We start from the raw sequence: 21,631 nt of genomic DNA on the forward strand, positions 1-21,631 counted from the left end.
ATGGGTTCTTAAACTGGATCGGAGGGCCGGAACAAAAGCATGGATGGAGTGTTTGTGTGAATTAATATAAATTCAAAGTAAAGGAGTGGAGGGGAGAGCAAGAGAACCCTCCGCTCTTTTGGCTCCGCGGGTAGGATAGAAGAGCCGAAAGGGCCGTATCCGGCCCGCGGGCCGTAGTTTGCCCACAGCTGTTCTAGAGAGTAAATATAAAACCAGTAAATAGAAGATGTCAACATTTACTGGTATCATATTATAGGCCTAAAATCAAAAGTAGTCCTTAGAAGGAAAGGTTAAGACTTACTTCTTACTCATGAACAAGACTTACTTCTTACTCATGAACAGGGGGGATAAATGGTGATGGGAAAAAAAAGAAAGAAAAATCCTAGGGGAGAAACCAAGATGGCGGCATAGGTAAGCACCTAAACTGCTGCCTCGCACAACAATTTCAAAACTACAACTAAAAGACATTACGTACATCATCCAGAACCACAGGAAGGCTGGCTGAGTGGAAATTCTACAACTAGAAGGAAAGAGAAAAGCTCACGGAGAATCAGAGCAGCGGCAAAGGGCTGAGGTACGAAGACACGCACGCAGAGAGGAAGGGCGGCTGAGTGCCTGGCTGACTTTCTCTGGCTGGAGGGAGAAGGAAGCCCCCGACTGCACTGAACCCCAGTTCCGGGCGAAACCCCGTGGACCCAGGCTCATACAGGGGGAGTCTGGACTGTCAGGTAGAGAGAAAGGCACACGGAGACTCAGAGAATCGAGAGCCGTGGCGGGCAGGGGTTTGGAGGCACGCGCGCCCGTGCACGAGTGCTCGCAAAGAAGACTGAATGTGGAGGTTGCCGCAGGCTTTCCCTACCGGAAGGGAGTCGGAAGCTCCTGACTACACTGAACCCCAGTTCCGAAAGCACTGAACCCCAGTTCCGGGTGAGCCCCTGGGGACCCACGCTCTTACAGGGGGAATCTGGACTGTCAGGCGGAAACTCAGGGGAGCCACGAAAGGCAGAGGTCTCGAGGCGTGCGCGCACAAGGGCAGGACTGATGGGAAGCCAAGATTGTCTGTTCTGCCCAGAGACTCCGCCCCATCCAAGCTGAGCACAGAGGCTTTTGCAATTTTGCAAGTCTGATCCTATCAGGCAGTCTCCAGCACCGAACTTATCCCAGCGTAGACACAGCTGATCCTTACAGCCAACTGGCCTGGAGGTCAGTTCCTCCCAGTAATACTAACAACAATCAAGACTTAGCTACAACAAGGCTGTACACCCAGTCCACAAAGGGGTGCACCAAGAGTGTCCACCTCAGGTAACTGGGGAGGCAGACCCACTGGGCCATATAGGAAACCTAGCACACAAAGCTACCCTACCAACTCAGGGAAGCAGAGAAAATGCAGAGAAAAAGAAACAGATCACAAATGAAAGAAATGGAGGAAAACAAATGACTGGATATAGAATTCAAAACCACCGTTATAAGGCTTTTCAAGAATATCCTAGAAAAGGCCGATAAATTTAGCGAGACCCTCAAAGATATGAAAAAGGACCAACTAGAAATTAAGCATACACTGACTGAAATAAAAATATTATACAGAGACCCAACTGCAGACTAGAGGAATACAAGAATCAAGTCAAAGATTTGAAATACAAAGAAGCAAAAAACAACCAGAAAAGCAAAAAGAAAAAAGAATCCAAAAAGCTGAAAATAGGGTAAGAAGCCTCTGGGACAACTTCAAGCATACCAACATCAGAACTATGGGGGTGCCGGAAGAAGAGAGAGAGCAAGATACTGAAAACCTATTTGAAGAAATAACGACTGAAAACTTCCCCCACCTGGTGAAAGAAATAGACTTACAAGTCCAGGAAGCGCACAGAACCCCAAACAAAAGGAATCCAAAGAGGACCACACCAAGACACATCATAATTAAAATGCCAAGAGCAAAAGACAAAGAGAGAATATTAAAAGCAGCAAGAGAAAAACAGTTAATTACCTACAAGGGAGCACCCATAAGATTGTCAGCTGATTTCTCAACAGAAACTATGCAGGACAGACAGGAGTAGCAAGAAATATTCAAAGTGATGAACAGCAAGAACCTACCACCAAGATTACTCTACCCAGCAAAGTTATCATTCAGAATTGAAGGTCAGATGAAGAGCTTCACAGATAAAAAAAAGCTAAAGGAGTTCATCACCACCAAACCAGTATTCTATGAAATGCTGAAAGGTATTATTTAAGAAGAGGAAGAAGAAAAAAGTAAAGATAAAAATTATGAACCACAAATACATATAACAACAAGTGAACCTAAAAATCAAGTGAATTAAAAATCTGATGAACAGAATAAACTGGTGAATATAATAGAATCGGGCATAGAAAGGGAGTGGACTAACAATTCTTGGGGGGAAAGGGGTGTGGGGGCTGTGGGAAGAGACTGGACAAAAAGCGTACACTTATGGATGAGGACAGTGGGAGGCAGGTTAGGGCAGAGGGTGGGGTGGAAACCGGGTGGAGGGGAGCTATGGGGGGATAAAGGAGAAACAATTATAATAATCTGAACAATAAAGATTTATTAAATTTTTTTAAAAAAAGAAAAAAAAGAAAAATCCTATATAATAAAAGCCCAGCTACCGAACGGCGAAACAACCAGAACGACCGGTCGACCAGTCACTATGACGCGCACTGACCACCAGGGGCTCAATGCAAGAGCTGCCCCCTGGTGGTCAGTGCGCTCCCACAGTGGGAGAGCTACTTGGCTGACCAGAATGAGCGGCTACTCCCGCAGCGGGAGCAGCCACTCAGAGGGCGGGTCCACAGCCACTTAGCTGATCGAGATGAGCAGCGTTCCCACAGCAGGCCAATCCTCGCAGGCCATGCCCCCCACTAGTGCACAAATCCATGCACCGGGCATCTAGTCTATTATATATATAAAGAGACAATAAAGTATGACAAAGCAAAGTAAGATTTAATACCAAATAAATTAATCAATTCTATAACTTTTAAAAAAACCTTACTTTTTGATACAGTTGGTCATGAGAAGATGGACATCTTGTCTTTCATCTAATAACAGCATTGCCCCTAAATAGCCAATGCGTTTGTCTGTGAATTTTTGAGAAGCAATAAGCTTGAGGCACTCCAACTGCAAATAAAAAAAAGAAAGAAATTAAGAAATTGCTGCCACAATCAGGAAATGTTTTTAACCCAGAATAAAGTAAATGGATATAACCAGTATCATCAAACCATCTAAATGACAAAGATTTAGATCAGGATCTTTGGGTAGCTTAATAGTAATCAAGTCTTAAAACAGATCATCTTGTCAAGGTTCTATGACAAGAAGCTTACCTTAGTTCTACAGATTCATGCAAAAGTATTATAAGGTATTAACACATTGTGGACCAGTAGTTTTATTGCTGGCTTTACCCAGTGGCCAGATAAGCTTCTATTGAACAAGTACAAAAAAGTTGTACATAAATGTTAAAGGCACTCTTTAAAATTAAATACCCATTGCATTCTGAAGTTATTTATTACATGTTCTAACAAGCTAATATCTTTTTAAAGTATGATACTTTGTAAAACACTGTGTAATGTGAAGCAAGAATTCTCATGATCCATTCACAATGTGTTAATTAACCCAATTCCTAATTTAATCCCCAGGTTACTAAATGAGTACTTAACTCATTTAAAGTCTGGTTCCTATTTTGAATATAAAAAAATTCAAAAACTGGAAATACATCAAAGTGCCAAAGACTGCTGCCCTACACATCAGGAACGTACAACTGCAGAAGAGACAGACAATAACTAAATTTAATATAATGTTGAAAGTGCTACAGCCCTACCCGGTTTGGCTCAGTGGATAGAACGTCAGCCCATGGACTGAAAGGTCCCGAGTTCGATTCCTGTCAAGGGTACATGCCCAGGTTGTGGGCTCGATCCCCAGTGGGGACATGCAGGAGGCAACCAATTGATATGCTCTCTCACCACTGATGTTTCTCTCTCTTCCTCTCTGAAATCAATAAAAATATATCTTTTTTTAAAAGGAAGTGCTACATTTAGGGCTTAAACCAATACTATGGGAGAAATAAGGGTTTAAGAATCAAATATAGAAGAAAAAAAAAAAAGCCAGAGGAAAACCTCACAGTAGTGAAATTAACCTAAAATTTTTATATGCTTTTTTTTCCTTATATAATTGTTAGAAATACTCAGAGCTTAAGAGTCTTTGTAGTTAAAGTTTGTTTCTAGTTTTTCCTTTTTTAAAAAAAGATATTTTTATTTATTTTATTTATTTTTAATTTAATAAATCTTTATTGTTCAGATTATTACAATTGTTCCTCTTTTTTCCCCTATAGCTCCCCTCCACCCGGTTTCCACCCCACCCTCTGCCCTCATCCATAGGTGTACGATTTTTGTCCAGTCTCTTCCCGCACCCCCCACACCTCTTTTCCCCTGAGAATTGTCAATCCACTCCCTTTTATGCCCCTGATTCTATTATATTCACCAGTTTATTCTGTTCATCAGATTTTTTATTCACTTGATTTTTAGATTCACTTGTTGATAGACATGTATTTGTTGTTCATAATTTTTCTCATTAACTTTTTCTTCTTCTTCCTCTTCTTAAAGAATACCTTTCAGCATTTCATAGAATACTGGTTTGGTGGTGATGAACTCCTTTAGCTTTTTCTTATCTGTGAAGCTTTTTATCTGACCTTCAATTCTGAATGATAGCTTTGCTGGGTAGAGTAATCTTGGTTGTCGGTTCTTGCTATTCATCACTTTGAATATTTCTTGCCACTCCCATCTGGCCTGCGTAGTTTCTGTTGAGAAATCCGCTGACAGTCATATAGGTGCTCCCTTGTAGGTAACTAACTGTTTTTCTCTTGCTGCTTTTAATATTCTCTCTTTGTCTTTTGCTCTTGGCATTTTAATTATGATGTGTCTTGGTGTGGTCCTCTTTGGATTCCTTTTGTTTGGGGTTCTGTGCACTTCCTGGACTTGTAAGTCTATTTCTTTCACCAGGTGGGGGAAGTTTTCGGTCATTATTTCTTCCAATAGGTTTTCAGTATCTTGCTCTCTCTCTTCTTCTGGCACCCCCATAATTCTGATGTTGGTACGCTTGAGGTTGTCCCAAAGGCTCCTTACACTATCTTCAACTTTTTGGATTCTTTTTTCTTTTTGCTTTTCCGGTTGGGTGTTTTTTGCTTCTTTGTATTTCAAATCTTTTTGATTCTTGCGATCCTCTAGTCTGCTATCAGATCTCTGTATAATATTTTTTATTTCAGTCAGTGTATGCTTAATTTCTAGTTGGTCCTTTTTCATATCTTTGAGGGTCTCGCTAAATTTATCGGCCTTTTCTAGAAAATTCTTGAAAAACCTTATAATCGTGGTTTTGAACTCTATATCCAGTCGTTTGCTTTCCTCCATTTCTTTTGTTTGTAATCTGTTTCTTTGTCTCCGCATTTTGGCTGCTTCCCTGAGTTGGTAGAGTAGCGTTGTGTGGTAGGTGTCCTCTAGGGCACTGTGGCTCAGCCTCCCCAATTACCTGAGGTGGACACTCTTGGTGCACCCCTTTGTGGACTGTGTGCTCAGCCTTGTTGTAGTTAAGTCTTGATTGTTGTTGGTATCACTAAGAGGAATTGACCTCCAGGCCAGTTGGCTGTGAGGATCAGCTGTGTCTACGCTGGGAGAACTTTTGTGCTGGAGGCACCCTTATATGACAAGACTTGCAAAATTGCAAAAGCCTCTGTGCTCAGCTTGGATGGGGCGGAGTTTCAGGGCGAAGCCGACAGCCTTGGCTTCCCATCAGCCCTACCCTATGAGGCCCCTGGGTCTCAGTGTCTCTCAGTAATCACTGCAAGCACCTCTGAGAGAGCCGCCCCCGAGTTTCGTCCACTGCCAGACAGTCCAGTTTCTCCCCTAATGAGTCTGGGTTCCCAGAAACTCGCCTGGAACTGGAGTTCAGCGCAGTCAGGAGCTCCGTCTCCCTCCCGCTTTAGAAAGCCAGCCACGCACTCAGTTGCCCGTGCACTCAGCAGTCAGTCCTCTCTGCGCACATGCGCCTCCGGACCTCTGCCTTACGCAACTCCCGAGTCTCAGTGTGCTTTCTCTTTTCCTGACAGTCCAGATTCCCCCTGAATGAATCTGGTTTCCCAGAGACTCGCCAAGGACTGGAGTTCAGCACAGTTGGGAGCTTCCATCTCCCTCCCGCTTTAGAAAGCCAGCCGCGCACTCAACCGCCCATGCATTCAGCCGCCTGTCCCCTCCACGCGCACACATCTTCGTACCTCAGCCTTTTGCAGCTCCTCTGAGCCTCAATGTGCTTTCCTCTTTCCTTCTAGTTGTAGTATTTCCACTCAGCCAGCTTTCCTGTGATTCTGGATGGTTTCTGTTTTGTCTTTTAGTTGTAGTTTTGAAATTGTTGTGCGAGGCAGCAGTTTAGGTGTTTACCTATGCCGCCATCTTGGTTTCTCTCCAAGAATTTATTTTTTAAAGGTGACCATTTTTAGGGGAAACATAAGATCATACAGCTGAAAATGGCACTTGAAATACATCCTCCGATGAAAGATTAATCCAGATCACACTTCACACTTAGGTGGAGGTGGCTAGCAACAGTGCTGAGAATGTACCATGTTTTATTAGGAATGTTATCAAAGTTTTCACATGTTGAAAAAGAAAAAGGTTGGAGGGCGGTACAATGGGATGTGGAAGGGAGGATATCCAACAATCACTAAAACACAACTCAACTTTCTGTGTGAGCTACACAAGAAAAATAGTAATCAAGTAAATGTATTCACTCCTTAGGTAACAATCTCAGATTCATCCAGTACTATTACTCCTCACTGAAGGCTACTTGAAATCCCAGGTGAAACACTGCTAACCCACAAATCTAGCAAATGCTTTAAGATCCCAGTAAACAGCCCAGTTTTTATATTCACACCAGAAAATTTTTGCTTTTACCTGTGAGCAAAGTCAAAAGACAAATGACAAACTTAAAAAAATATTAATTCACAGTCATGAAATCCTATGTAACAGGATCCTATAAATTGATTTTTTTTAAAGACCAAGAACTCAATATAAAAATGGACCAAAAATATGAACAATTCAAAGAAAACAAAAATAATTCAAACATGAAATGGAGTTCAATATCTTCATAAAACAAATGCAAACCCAACTAGAGTTTTACTAAAAGAAAAAAAATCATTGAATTGTACACTTAATAAAAGTGATTATACAATATCCAAAAATGCCTTAGTGGGCTGGCTAGCGTAGCTCAGTGATTGAGCGTCAACCTATGAACCAGGAAGTCACAGTTTGATTCCCGGTCAGGCCATATGTGCAGGTTGAGAACTCAATCCCCAGTGTGGGGCATGCAGGAGGCAGCTAATCAATGATTCTCTCTCACCATTGATGTTTCTATCTCTCTCTCCCTCTCCCTTCCTCTTTGAAATCAATAAAAAACATGTATTTTTAAATGCCTTAGTGAAATTATTACAAAAAAAGAAATGCATATCAAATCCATACTGAGAAACTTTTAACCTACTGTATTAACAAAGATAAAAATTGTCACAATAGTGCAAGGGCATTAATGACAGGAGTATAAACTGGCCCAAACTGTAATAAGATCTGGCCTATCTAAATACACATACCCTTTGACTCAACAACTGCACTTTTAGAAACTTATACTACAATTCATTCACACATGTGTAAAATAATGGATATTATTCAACAGTAGTATTATTTTAAACAGTAAGATTAGAAATAAATGTCCATTAATAAGGCATCCATTTAGCAAATTATGATTCATACATATAATGAAATACTAAGCTGGATATACTATCACAAGCATGTCAAAACAACTGGGAAAAAAGAATGAGGAAGCTTCTTATATGTTGACTGGAGGCCTGGTGCACAAAATTCATGCACAGGGGAAGGAGGCGGGGGGGGGGGGGGAGTCCCTCAGCCCAGCCTGCATCCTCTTGCAACCCGGGACCCCTCCGGGGATGTCCAACTGCTGGTTTACAGGCCTAAACTGGCAGTCAGACATCCCTCTCGCAATCCGGAACGCTGCATGCACCAGTGACCATACTTTTCATACAGGTGAAAGGCATCTTGCTATTGTATGGGCAGCTACATTATTTTGCTCTGATGATAAATAGTAGTACATAACATGATCCTTCTGAGGCAGCAGTACCATTTTCCCCATCTTATGGGTGGAAAAACTGAAGCAGAGAGAAGTTAAGTAATTGGCTTTGTCACACAGTTGTAAGTGTCAGAATCAGGGCTAACCACAAAATGTGCAAGCCAGAGTCCATGCAGGTCATTGCTGCATCATCCTATTTTTCCAGTGTTAGAGTAGCCTTGCCCGGTTTTAATTTTTAAATCTAAGAGACTGTTCCCAATATATAGGGTACGGTTCCCTAGGCCTGGCCAGCAACCAGAGCCATCTGTGGGGCGACCAGCAGGCGGGGCAAGCGGGGGGCCCCCACCAGCACCCGCCTTGGCTGGTGGTCTGGCACCACCCACTGACCAGCCCCACCCCCCGATCACTGCTGCCGCCGGTCACCTCCCTCTTTGGGGGGCAGACGCTCAACGCAGGAGCTGCCCCCAGTTGGTTGCTGTTGTATGGACAGCTACATTTTTTTGCCCTGATTATAAAAAGTAGTACATAACATGATCCTTCTGAGGCAGTAGTACTGGTAACATTTTCCCCATCTTATGGGTGGGAAAACTGAAGCAGAGTGCACATTATAGCAACCAGTCATTCCGCTGTTCGGTCGATTTGCATATTAGGGTTTTATTATATAGGATATGGGCTAATCTTCATGACAGATTAATAAAACAGTGCAAACAGTATGTGACAATATATATTTTAAACCGGAGGGGGCAAAAACATACATATCCACTGCCTGAAGATGTATAAAATATCTCTGGAAAGGGAGCCAAGAAATGGATGCCAATAAATGCCTATAAAGAGGGAAACTAGCCCTAGCTGGTGTTGCTAGCTGGTTAGAGCATCGGCTCTGTCAAGGGCATGTACTTGGCTTACAGGTTCCATCCCAGGCCCAGTGGGGGGGGGGGGGGGGGAGGAGTGTATGTGGGAGGCAGCCTCTCTCTCTCTCTATCTCCCCCCCACCACCACTCTATCTAAAAATCAATGGAAAAAATATCCTCAGGTGAGGATTAACCAAAAAAAAAGAAAAAAGAAAAAAGAAAAAAAAGATGGAAACTAAGTGATTAGAAGAGAGTAGAAAGCAGTTTTCATCAAATATCCTTTTGTATCTTAAATTTTGCATCAGTGAACTATCATTTTCTATTCCAAAGAGATAGATAAAATTGGACTAGGAGAAAAAAAATTTAAAACTGCAGGATAAAGTGAACTTATATCTAACTTACGGTTAGAAAAATTGATATTATAAGTTAAAAGGGAAAATAACTTAGGGAAATCATGTGTACCCCTTCTAAACTTGAACAACATATATTTTTTAAAAAATGACAAAAAAGCATTTGTGTCTTGGAATCTTTTTGAAAAGACTTTGAAAGTTTAAGACCAGAATCTTATAAAAATAACAACTCAGTAAATGGAAAGAATCAGTGTTTTTTTTTTAAGATAACATGTTCATAATGAACAATTGTGCTATCCTATTATACTTGTGATACTCTTAACAGCTTAAGAAGGATGTTCATTCCTTATCTCTAATCCCCAGGATGGCTATGCTTTTTCCTGCTGACGTTTGTTTTGTATTCTTCACCTACTATCAATTTCTTCCTGTCAACAACACTCTTACTATACTTTCTTTTCCACAGCAACTTTCTCCCTCCACCCCCACCTTTCATCCCAAAGGGCTGACTGTAATAATTCTTTGCTACTCAATAATTTTTTTAATATTTACTTTCCAATTGTTTGGAAACATTGTGGTTTTGCTTTAATTTAGTAAACTCCTGTTGTGCATACACCAATATGTTTGACATTGTCACTGATACCCAGAAGGGCACAAGAACAATAGTTGGATATGTATCATAAGATATGACATATATACTATGACAGTTATGCACAAGCTACTGTGAACACGACTGAGGAAGGGCACCCAATTCAGGTTAGAAACAGTAAGAAAACATCAGAAAAAGATTCCTTTCTCTGTATTTAATACATAGTGGAATAGAAAGAAACCAATCTAAGTTAGGGGGCTGTGCCTCCCTAATCCTATTTCTAGATAAATTATTTCAACAAGGCTCAGGTTTCCTCATCACTATGATAAGGAAGCCACATTGTGGAAGACAGCCCTAACATTCTCCACTCCTTGCCTAATTCTCTCCAGCTGATCCTTGAAGTGGCCTCATATTTTTTCCCCAGAAGCATTCCAGGCAGCCTTAGCAACAAACCTAAGAAATTGGAGTTTGTTGGAACAAATACAGTGCCTTAAGAAGTGGTTCCCAAACCTGACTATCAAAATCACCTGGGAGAGTTCTGAAATATAAGTCACCCCAGGATAATCTGTTGTAGATTTGAGATAGAGTCTGACAATTTAATGTTTACCAAGTTATTCTGTATGATTCAATGTTCCAATTTTCTTTGAATGTCAAAGCAATTTTTAAAAAGAGAACTTTACCAGGTTTCTGGCCTTGTTCCATTTTTCTGAAGAAAATACAAACATTGACTTTTATCAACATTTAATCTGGTTACCCCTTAGAAAAAAAAAACTAAACCCATTTTGTTAGCTTCTGAACAATTTCCCACAAGGTCAATGCACATATACATTTGCTTTTCAATGTAACACTTAGGGGTTTTATGATGTGAACTATCATCTTGATGAAAAGATGCAATTGAAATACTATAAACATTAATGGATCTGCAACTGACAGGTCTTTTTTAAAGTTACCTTTATTTCATTTTAATACTCAGAAATAACTTTCTAGTTCACACACACACACACCCTTCTGAAGAACAAGCTATAACCTGGCAAGATAAACTCTATATAGACCAAGAACCTGTTTTTTCACCCTTATGACAGAAGAAAGGAAAAACAAACAAAAAACACATTCTTATTGCTTGAAAAAATGTATTATGAAATATTTCACTCAAAAATACACAAAAATCACATCACACTCATTGACCCACCAACAAACTTTATCAAAACTTTATGCCCTATTTATTTCATTTAAAATATTTTAGTATTACAAATTTAATTGAAGCCCTCAATCCCATTTCCCTTCTCTCCACCCCAGGACTAATCAAAACTCAAAAGTTTTGCTCATCTTTGCCATGCTGCATGTCCTTACTATACATGTAAAGACAACTGTTTTTTAATATTTTAAACTTTATGTAACTATCATATATTCCTGTTGTTTTCACTCAACATCTTTGAGTATTACTCACATCCAGACAAGAACCTCTAATTCACTCATATTCATTGCTGTATAGTCTCCCACTTGTGAATACACCACAACTTACCTATCCTTTTTGTGGATACTATATAGATTGTTCCCAATGTATCCCTATAAGAAACAATGCTGCAAATACTCTTATAAATGTCTCTTTAAAAAAGACAAGGAGGCATGATCAGATTCAAGTTTTTGTTTTGATTTAGCAAATATACTTTATAGGTGGTGGTATGAAGTTTCATCAGAAGGCATATAATTATTTCTGGTGGTTGTCTCTCTTTTGTGACAATATCAGCAGTGATATCATCAGAGATTACAAAATGGCAATATATTCTTTCATTCCTTCTTCATTTATCAGCTGGACTAGTCCTTTAAGGAGCAACTTTTCTACATATACCATTGGAAAAGCAGGATCAATGTTTGTTTCTTTCCTTTTATTTACCAGTTTTCAAAAATAATGAGTGGATTTCCTACTATCTTCCAAAGATGATCCATTAAGTTTTAAAAAAATTTTTTTTCAAAATGTATCTTTTTTTAAATTTTTTTTTTTTATTGATTTCAGAGAGGAAGGGAGAGGAGGTAGAGATAGAAACATCAATGATGAGAGAGAACCACTGATTGCCTGCCTCCTGCACGCCCCACACTGGGGATCAAGCCAGAAACCCAGGCATGTGGCTCTGACCGGCAATCAAACCATAACCTCTTGGTTCATAGGCATGGCTAATTTTTTGTTAATTATTATGAACTCACTGATATAAACTTACTTGCTTTCAATTGCAATCATTATTCTTATTAATACTCAAATTTTCTCATTTTGGAGCATGACAGCCTCTTCTGGTGGCTACTGAATGCTTTTAACATAATCTCTATAGTCTTTCTTGCTTTATGGCACAGTAATATGGTTCAAGCTTGTTTTGTACATTTCCTGCCCCAGGTTTGGGATCAGCCATCTTTCCAATGGGCATTAGCCTTTTTAGAGTAAAATGGTATTATTTAGAGACTAAAATCTGGGCTTAAGTGTGCTCAAGACAAGAATGCCTATTATTGCTGCTTCTTTTCAATATTGTACCACATGTACATACAATAAGAACATAAGAAAAAATAAAATGTTTAAGAATGAAAAAGGAAGGGAAATGCCATTATTTGTAGACAATAGTATTGATTATATGGAAACAATGGACTCTACAGGGACTCTTAGAACCAAGTTCAGTAATGTTGTTAAGTAGATGAAAATCAACCCTAACTTTTGGCTCAGTAGACAGAGCATCAGCCTGTGGACTGAAGGGTCCCAGGTTTGATTCCAGTCAAGGGCATGTACCTCGGTTTCAGGTTCGACCCAGGAGGCAACCAATGGATAATGGATGTGTCTCTCTCATATCGATATTTCTCTGTCTCTCCCCCTCCCTTCCTCTCTCTCTAAAAATCAATGGAAAAATATCCTCAGGTAAGGATTAACAAAACAAAAATAAAAGAAAATCAATTCTATTTCTATATATCTACAACAATAATTGTTAAGAGCTCCAAGGAACCTATGAATAAATTTCACCAAAGATGTGTATGAAGAACTTTAGAGAACCTAAGGCAGTAGAATGCTATGGTATATTGATAGAAGGGAAGACCGCTGTAGACAGGCAATTGGGTATAGCAGGCCAGGTATGAACTGGGAAATAACAGAGAATGCATGCCCAGCATGGAGAAGAAGGTCATCAACCTACTACTGCCATGTGCAAAGGTAGATCCAGCATTGTCATATCCTCTGATTTTCTAAGAGAAACTAGAAATCCAGATTTCTCCAAGAAGTTCCTTGATTTTTATATGTTGGCAGAAAATTCAAAACAATTTTAAGTATTGTGCAAAACAAACAAAATACATTTGTGAAAGAATATGGCCCCTGAGCCACTGTTTTTACTCCTGAAATCTACCAACTTCTTTAGATACTCTACTTTATTTCTAGGTTGTGTTTAAGCCAGCATGAAAGGTTACAAACCTTATAAGAAATCTATCACTGCTTTTATTGTAAAAATGTTGAGAATATTGTCTCTCACATTTCTAAGAGACTACTGAACAAAAGGCACACATAAGAAAATCTCTGCTAGAATTCAGTGCTTTTTTAAAAAATTTGCTGTCCATGTGGAAATGGTAAACTGAATAATATTTGACTTTTTATGTACAACATATACATATTTAAGACTTATTTCCTTAATCTTCATAATAACCGTACAATGTAGTTTTTAGGATTGTTCCCATTTTACAGATGAGGCAACTGAGATAGGAAAGGTTAAGGATCTTGCTAAAAATAACACAGTAAAGTAATAAAGCCAGAACTCACATCCAGGCAGTCAGGTTCCTGAAGCTGAGCTCTTAAATTCTGGTAAATCACACATAACTGAATGATTTTGTTTCTTGCCTTTAGCTGCCTTGCCAACAGCAACAACACTGGCCTTGTGCTCTGCATTCTTCCTTCTCCCAACTCTTACTTTCTACTACTCTTTTTCTACTTTAAATAGATGCTGGTAACATATGCCATCTCAAATCTCTTGTATAACAAGGCAGGACTAAAATAATTCAATAAATAACTCATTAATAAACTTGATGCAAATATAGCTATTTATAGATTTAAATTAAACCAAAGGTTTTAAAGTTATACAAGGTTGAGTTCTAATCCCCTCCCTAATATTTACTCCCCTCCCTAATATTTACTAGCTGTGTAAATTTACACAAGTCATGTAAACTGAATTTCACTTTCCCTCACCTATAATATGACAATATTACCTACCTCATAGATTTTGTTGAAAATTTTAAATAAGACTTTTTAAAATGTGGCTACTAGGAATTTTTAAATTACACATTGGGTCATATTTTATTTCTATTGGACAGCATCATTCTAAATACTGCAGTAAAAAGTAAAAAGAAACAGGTAAATTAGTGTTAATCATATATTTTATTTAACCCAATAAATCTAAAATATTATCATTTCAACATATAATCAACATAAAAATTATTAGATATTTTACATCTTTTGTACTAAGGCTTCAAATAAGTATGCATTTTACACTAATAGTATACCTCAATTTGTACACTACATATCTATCAAAAATATTTGAGCCGTATTTCATAAAATTTACAATTGATGAAGTAAGGTTCACATGCCCAAGCTAACTAAAACATATTTTAAACCATTCCAATAACTGCATCAAGTACCCTCGTCCAAAAATGTATTTTCCTTTAACGTTTGCCTCAGTTGAACTAGCCACATTTCAAAAGACCAATGGCTACACAGCTAGTGGCTATCGTAATAATGAACAGCGGGTTCATTATGCAGTTCTAACAAATACAATGCAGTTAAAAAGTGACTATTTTTACACATAATTAAATGAAAATGGCACTGTGATTCAGACATGCAAGTGAGAGACTCCAGATAGGAACCTTTTTATGGGTATTTTATAAAGGAAATTCCTATGGGTGGGGTACCAAATTACTGATATGCAAAGGGCCATGATTTATTCAAATAAAGGAAACAGAATAAGGGATTTAAAATTATGATTCATATTCCCACTTAGGAAAACCTTTATTTTTTTGTACCAAAATATAGTACAATTATCCTTGAACATTATTAACTCTTTCCATCTAAGAAGTAAATGTTTTATCAAACAATTAAGTCCCAAAACACCCAAAAATGCCACCTAAAGAGCATATACCATGTTATAGAAGTAAATTCTAGAAATATATACAGAGAGAGCTCTTTTACAAAATAAAGTATCACCTACGTCTTAAATCTATCCTATGATTTTAAGAGTTTATCTTCAAAGAACTCCCTTGGGAGTATGTAAATCTACTGTATCAAAGATGTTAACAGTGATTATCTCTGAGTGGAGAACTTTTATAGTACACCATACCAGATTTCTGTAAATCTAACCCCGTAATTGGCAAACTGCGGCTCTCGAGCCACACGCGGCTCTTTGGCCCCTTGAGTGTGGCTCTTCCACGAAATACCAAGGCCTGGGCGAGTCTATTTTGAAGAGGTGGAGTTAGAAGAAGTTTAAGTTTAAATATTTGGCTCTCAAAAGAAATTTCAATCGTTGTACTGTTGATATTTGGCTCTGTTGACTAATGAGTTTGCCAACGACTGATCTAACCTAATGTGTCTACTTAAAATAAACTATAAAGAATACATGAACATATGTTTGCTTTATATTAACTGTCATCCACCATATGGATAACTACCTGAATCAATTTTTGATGTGGTAAAAGCATATAACATTTTTGTTCATAGGAGAACACTGTCCTTTTTGCCTAATATCTGGTCCTCCTTTCCTCTGCTATTAACACCTCAATTTTCCTTTGGTGAAGTAATGCTCTTCCACTCTTTTTTTTTAAAATATATCTTATTGATATTTTACAGAGAGGAAGGAAGAGGAATAGAAAGTTAGAAACATCGATGAGAGAGAAACATCGATTAGCTGCCTCCTGCATAACTCCCACTGGGGATGTGACCACAACCAAGGTACATGCCCTTGACCGGAATCGAACCTGGGACCTTTCAGTCTGCAGGCCGACGCTCTATCCACTGAGCCAAACCGGTTAGGGCAGCTCTTCCACTCTTAATCATGTATTTCTAGAGAGGCTGATCTCATTCCCAGCCCCATGATGAGAATAAAACTAACCCAAGTCACTCTAATAAGATTCAATCCCATTACTTTTTTTGTTTTTACTCATGGTTGGGGGAAACTGCTTCTATTGAAGTTATAAAGCTCAATAGAAGATAAACTGGTGATTGTGTTTCCTAATACATTACACATATCAAAACAATAATAGTTATCTTTGAATAATGGAAATATGGAAAGTATTTTTCTCCTTCTAGCTAGTGTTGCACATTCTCTTTTAATTTTGCATTCTTTTCCTTAAAGACTACATAGCATAAAATACAATTCTTAAAATTAAGTAAAATAAAATTTAATAGCATTGCCCTGGCCAGTGTAACTCAGTGGTTAGAACGTCAGCCCGCACACCAGAGGGTCAAAGGTTTGATTCCCAGCCAAGGTCACATACCTCTTTTGCAGGTTCCCCAGCCCTAGTAGGGGCCCATTCAGGAAGCAACCAATCAATGAGTCTCTCTCACACGGATGTTTCTTTCTTTCTCTCTCTCTCTCCTTCTCTCTCTCTCTCTCTCTGACTTTCTCTCCCCCTTACCTCCTTCCACTCTCTCTTAAAAAAAAAAATCGCCAAAACCGGTTTGGCTCAGTGGATAGAGCGTCAGCCTGCAGACTGAAAGGTCCCAGGTTCGATTCCGGTCAAGGGCATATGACTTGGTTGCGGGCACATCCCCAGTAGGAGGTGTGCAGGAGGCAGCTGATCGATGTTTCTCTCTCATCGATGTTTCTAACTATCTATCCCTCTTCCTTCCTCTCTGTAAAAAATCAATAAAATATATTTTTTTAAAAAAATCAATGGAAAAAATATCCTCGGGTGAAATTAACAAAAAAAAATTTTTTAATTTAATAGTACTAATAAGAATTCCAAAGCAACCTACTGTAAAGAAGAAAGCAGTTATAATGAAGAATATCATGCTCAAAGCTGAGACTGGCTATATCAATATGCATTTATGTGTGAGAGAGGATCAGGAGGCAGACCTGCACAGTGGCTATAGCAATCAGAGAAAGCAGGAGGTAATTAGGACAAAATCTTTAATGCCATTATTTGGCAACCACCTAATTTCTTTTACTTAAAAACATCTGTCATCGGAGTTCCTTTTCATAATATGGTTCAGAGAGAAAATAATTAAGGACACATTTAACAAACTTTCTTAAATACTCATTATAGTCCAGAACCTCTCACAGAACAATCACAATCTACTGGTTAATCCTGGTCTATTTTTAGGAAGCTAGCTGCTACCATCAAAACATATTCTAATCCAGACTAGAATATGAGAGCTTCCCAATGGAAAGAACAATTGATGGCAATATCACGCCTTTCTAGGTCTGCAGCTTTCTCTCTCAATTCCACCCTCAGTTCTACAGTGATCATACTACAGACTACCAAAAGAATCCTATCCTCCCTGGTAGGAAAAGATTGACAGTCTCTGAGCTACTGTCATTCAAACAAGAGTACCCTTGCTAGATGTGATCTCAGCCCAGCCTACCTGTCCAAAGTGAGCAGGATAGCCCAGCATGTGCATATATAGTAATTTTGCCACATTCCGACACCGGTATGTATTGTCTTCTTCTCTAAAAGATGACCGGATTGCAGCACATTCTTTCTGAATCATTTCTCGTTCTTCAGCTTGGGTCCGAGCTGTCCGGATGGTCCGGATCAGCTCCCGCAATCTGATGGGGGCTGGCATCCTCTGGATATGAAAAGACATTAAACATGTTCACATATTTTTACTACTAAAACCATTCACACAATTTTCCAAATAAATTTCTGATTTTTAAGAATTCAAGCCTCGGCTCTCCCTCCCCGGAGCATGCCGAACCTTTCCCTTTCCCTTCCCCCTCCCTGCCCCAGGCACATTACCATTAGCTTCCTCACTCCCAAGCTCCAAGGGCCCTTCCTTTACCTCTATAACTTGTTTCCTAAAACCATTTCTTCTAGGAAATAATTCTTCTACCTCTATGATTTACCAAATAGATGTTCTCTTACAAAAAAATAAATTTAAAAATTCAAGCCTTGCCGAAACCGGTTTGGCTCAGTGGATAGAGCATCAGCCTGCGGACTGAAAGGTCCCAGGTTGGATTCCGGTCAAGGGCATGTACCTTGGTTGCGAGCACATCCCCAGTAGGAGGTGTGCAGGAGGCAGCTGATCGATGTTTCTCTCTCATCGATGTTTCTAACTCTCTATCCCTCTCCCTTCCTCTCTGTAAAAAATCAATAAAATATATTTTTTTAAAAAAATTCAAGCCTTGCTAGTCCAGTAATACAAAGCAATTATTAAATAGAAACCCCTCAACTCAGTTAATTTCTGGAAAAAATACAAATTGAAGATGTTAAAGACATAGGATACACTAATATGTAAAGCCCATCACTAATATCAAAATATCTTAGGAACTCAACCCAAATCTTTACTTAATCATTAAAGTAATAAAGAACAGTTTATGACCTAATCTCTTAGAGAAGATAGATATTTTCTGCTCAGTTGTTGTTAAACTCAACATAGTTCAACAAAGTATCAGATGACTACTGAATATAATCATAATCAAAGCTCAACTCAACAAAATGTATGACAGTTGAAAAGACCAATTGTCAAGTTAAATCACCTTTCCAAGAAATGGTAATCTTCTCAGAACACTTGGATACTCTTTGAAAATGTGTTGAGGAGAAAAATAATAAAACAATCTCAGAAGACTATTAGTGTCATATTCTCATGAGTATTTTAAAAATAAAAAGTTTAGAAAAGAATCTATAATAGCCAAAACAATCATTAAAAAAAAAGAAGTTGGAAAACTTAAGCTACCTAATTTCAAGAAATACTACAAAGTTACAGCAATCAGGACACTGTGAAACTAAATTTAAAGATAGAATTAGAGCCCAGCCAGAGTGGCTCAGTGATTGAGTGTTGACCTATGAACCAGAAGGTCATGGTTTCAATTCCCAGTCAGGGCACATGCTGGGTTGCAGGCTCAATCCCCAGTAGGGGGCATGCAGCAGACAGTCAATCATGATTCTCTCTCATTGATGTTTTTCTCTCTCTCTCCCACTCTCTTCCTCTCTGAAATCAATAAAAATATATTTTTTTTAAAAAGATAGAGACTAATAGAGCAAAATAGAAAGTCTGGGAATAAACCCACACAGGTATGCTAAATGGTTTTCAACAAAGGGGCCAAGTTTATTCATTAGGAAAAATGTAGTCTTTCAACAAATGGTGCTAGCACAGATGGATATTTATATGGAGAGGAGGAGGAATTATCCCTGGACCCTAATCTCACATAATAAACAAAAAGTAATCTGGGACTTCCAGTCAAGATGGGTGTAGATAAATGCTGTACTCAACTCCTCCCATGAGCACGTCAAAATTACAACCAAACTATAAAACCACTATCATTGAACACTGTCCGAAGTGCACATGAAGAGAAGTCCTATCACTAAGGATATACAGAAGAAGCTGCATTGAGACTGATAGGAGGGGCACAGGCACAGATCAGGTTGGTCCCACACCTACATATGTTCCTTAAAAATTGGGAGAGTTGTCTCTCAGCTTCAGAAATCCCCCCTGAGGAGTGAGGTATCCCAACCTCATGGTTAGGCTCCCCAGCCCAGGCGTCCAGTGCTGGGAAGAGAAGTTCTCATAACTTCTGGCTGTGAAAACCAGCAGAGATTATGGCCAACTAAAACGGAGGGCTGCTGGAATCCCAAGTGTTCCTGTTAAAGAGCCAACACTCTCACAAGCTGACAAACTTACTCGCTCAACAGGAGCTTGAATAGTCTGGCTTCAGGGCAAGGGATGGAGGGACAGCTTTCTCCCAGACAGAAATGCAGGCAGAAGCCATTGTTCCTTTGATGAGCCCTACAGGCACAGGATGACACCATATCCCAGTTTCCTTCAAATTAGCTAACACTCTTTTGCCTGCACTGCTGATTCCCTGAGGCCTGACCACCCAACTTGAAGGCCCACCCAGCCCATTTCCAGTGGCTTTTCCATACAAATAGCCTGTCTTGGCTCATGCTGTGGGCTTTCCTAAAATCTCTCAAAGGTTCACAAACCCCAAATAAGCAGCATCTTGCCTCAGTTCACAGCTTAGCCTCTCCCAGGCACCTCCAAGCCCAGGACAAGTGGCAACCACCTACAGATCACTTTGTAGTTCATACCAGGTGGCATTGGGCAGGGTACAGGCAGCAGCTGACCTTGGCCTGCACTTCCCAAGAGGCTCCAGAGCCAATGCCCCTGGTGGCCAGCTTCAGACCATATCAGAGCAACTCCCGAGGACCCCACAAATGACACACTCAAAGCGCAGGCTCAGCAGGCACCAGAGCAAATCCTGCTACCTAGGATCAGGCCCCACACAATAGTTCCTCCACTGCAGTCACAGCTAATCCTTACAACCAATCGGCCTGAGAGTCAATCCCTCCATATAGCCATCAAGGTTCAACTACAATAGGAGGGCACACACAACCTACACAAGGGATACAACTGGAGCATCCAGTTCAAGGAGACTGCACCCTGGGCCCCACAGGACACCTACTATATAAGGACACTCACTCTATCAAGACCAGGAGAGGTAACAGCTCTGCTTAATACATAGAAACAAGCACAGGGAGGCAGCCCAAATGGGGAGACAAAGAAACATACCCCAAATTTAAAAAAAAAAAAACACAAAAAAAAAACAGGAGAAATCTCCAGGAAAAGAATTAAGTGAAATGGAAGCAAGCAATCTACCTGATACAGAGTTCAAAACAATAGTCATAAGGATGCTCAAGGAACTAAGAGAAAACTTCAACAGCGTAAAAAATATATAGAAACCATAAAAAGAACCAGTGAGTAATGAAGATTACAATTTAACTGAAATGAAGAATACATTAGAGAGAATCAACAGATTAGATGAAGCAGAGGGCTGAATAACCGATTTAGAATATAAGGTAGCAGCCCTAGCCGGTTTGGCTCAGTGGATAGAGCTTTGGCCTGTGGACTCAAGGGTCGTGGGCTCGATTCCAAACAAGGGCACATGCCCGGGTTGTGGGCTCGATCCCCAGTAAGGGGTGTGCAGGAGGCAGCCTATCAATGATTCTCTCTCATCATTGATGTTTCTGTCTCTCTCTCCCTTTCCCTTCCTCTCTGATTTCAATAAAAATGCATTTTTTAAAAAAAGAATATAAGGTAGCAGAAAACACCCAGTCAGAACAACAAAAAGAAAAAATAACCCGGGGGGTTGGGGAGGTGGGTAATGAGGATAGTGTAAGGAGGCTCTGCTCTGGTACAACTTCAAGCGTACCAACATTCCCATCATGGGGTGCCAGAAGGAGAAGAGACAGAGCAAGAAACTGAAAACCTATTTGAGAAAATAATGATGAAAAACTTCACTAACTTGGTGAAGGAAACAGACGTACAAGTCCAGGAAGCTCAGAGTCCCTAACAAGATAAACCCAAAGAGGTCCACACCAAGACACATCATAATTAAAATGCCAAAGATTAAAGACAAAGAAAGAATCTTAACCATTTGTACGCCATGAGCGTCTATAGACACAAACGGCAGACCTTTTTAAATTAAATTCAAAGTATCGTGGCAGTTAACTGGTTAAAAGCAGCAAGAGAAAAGCAGTTAGTTACCTACCAGGGAGCTTC

At 39.5% G+C, this 21,631-nt stretch overlaps 1 protein-coding gene across 3 annotated transcripts in view; it reads right to left on the reverse strand.

Moving 5' to 3' along the window:
* AP1G1 (adaptor related protein complex 1 subunit gamma 1) overlaps positions 1–21,631 on the reverse strand; it is a gene marked incomplete at its 5' end in the record, with an annotated part of 96,687 nt that overhangs the window by 44,977 nt on the left and 30,079 nt on the right. For 2 of the 3 annotated variants that reach the window (XM_080644571.1, XM_080644572.1), the window contains 2 exons: positions 3,000–3,124; positions 17,498–17,701. In XM_080644571.1, the coding sequence (XP_080500697.1) occupies positions 3,000–3,124; positions 17,498–17,698 (326 nt within the window). Of the gene's footprint in view, positions 1–2,999; positions 3,125–17,497; positions 17,720–21,631 lie in introns of those variants that run through there. The other variant, XM_080644570.1, reaches the window with a different exon arrangement.

The sequence above is a fragment of the Plecotus auritus genome, assembly GCF_963455305.1.
Source record: "Plecotus auritus genome assembly, chromosome: 10".
Taxonomy (NCBI): domain Eukaryota; kingdom Metazoa; phylum Chordata; class Mammalia; order Chiroptera; family Vespertilionidae; genus Plecotus; species Plecotus auritus.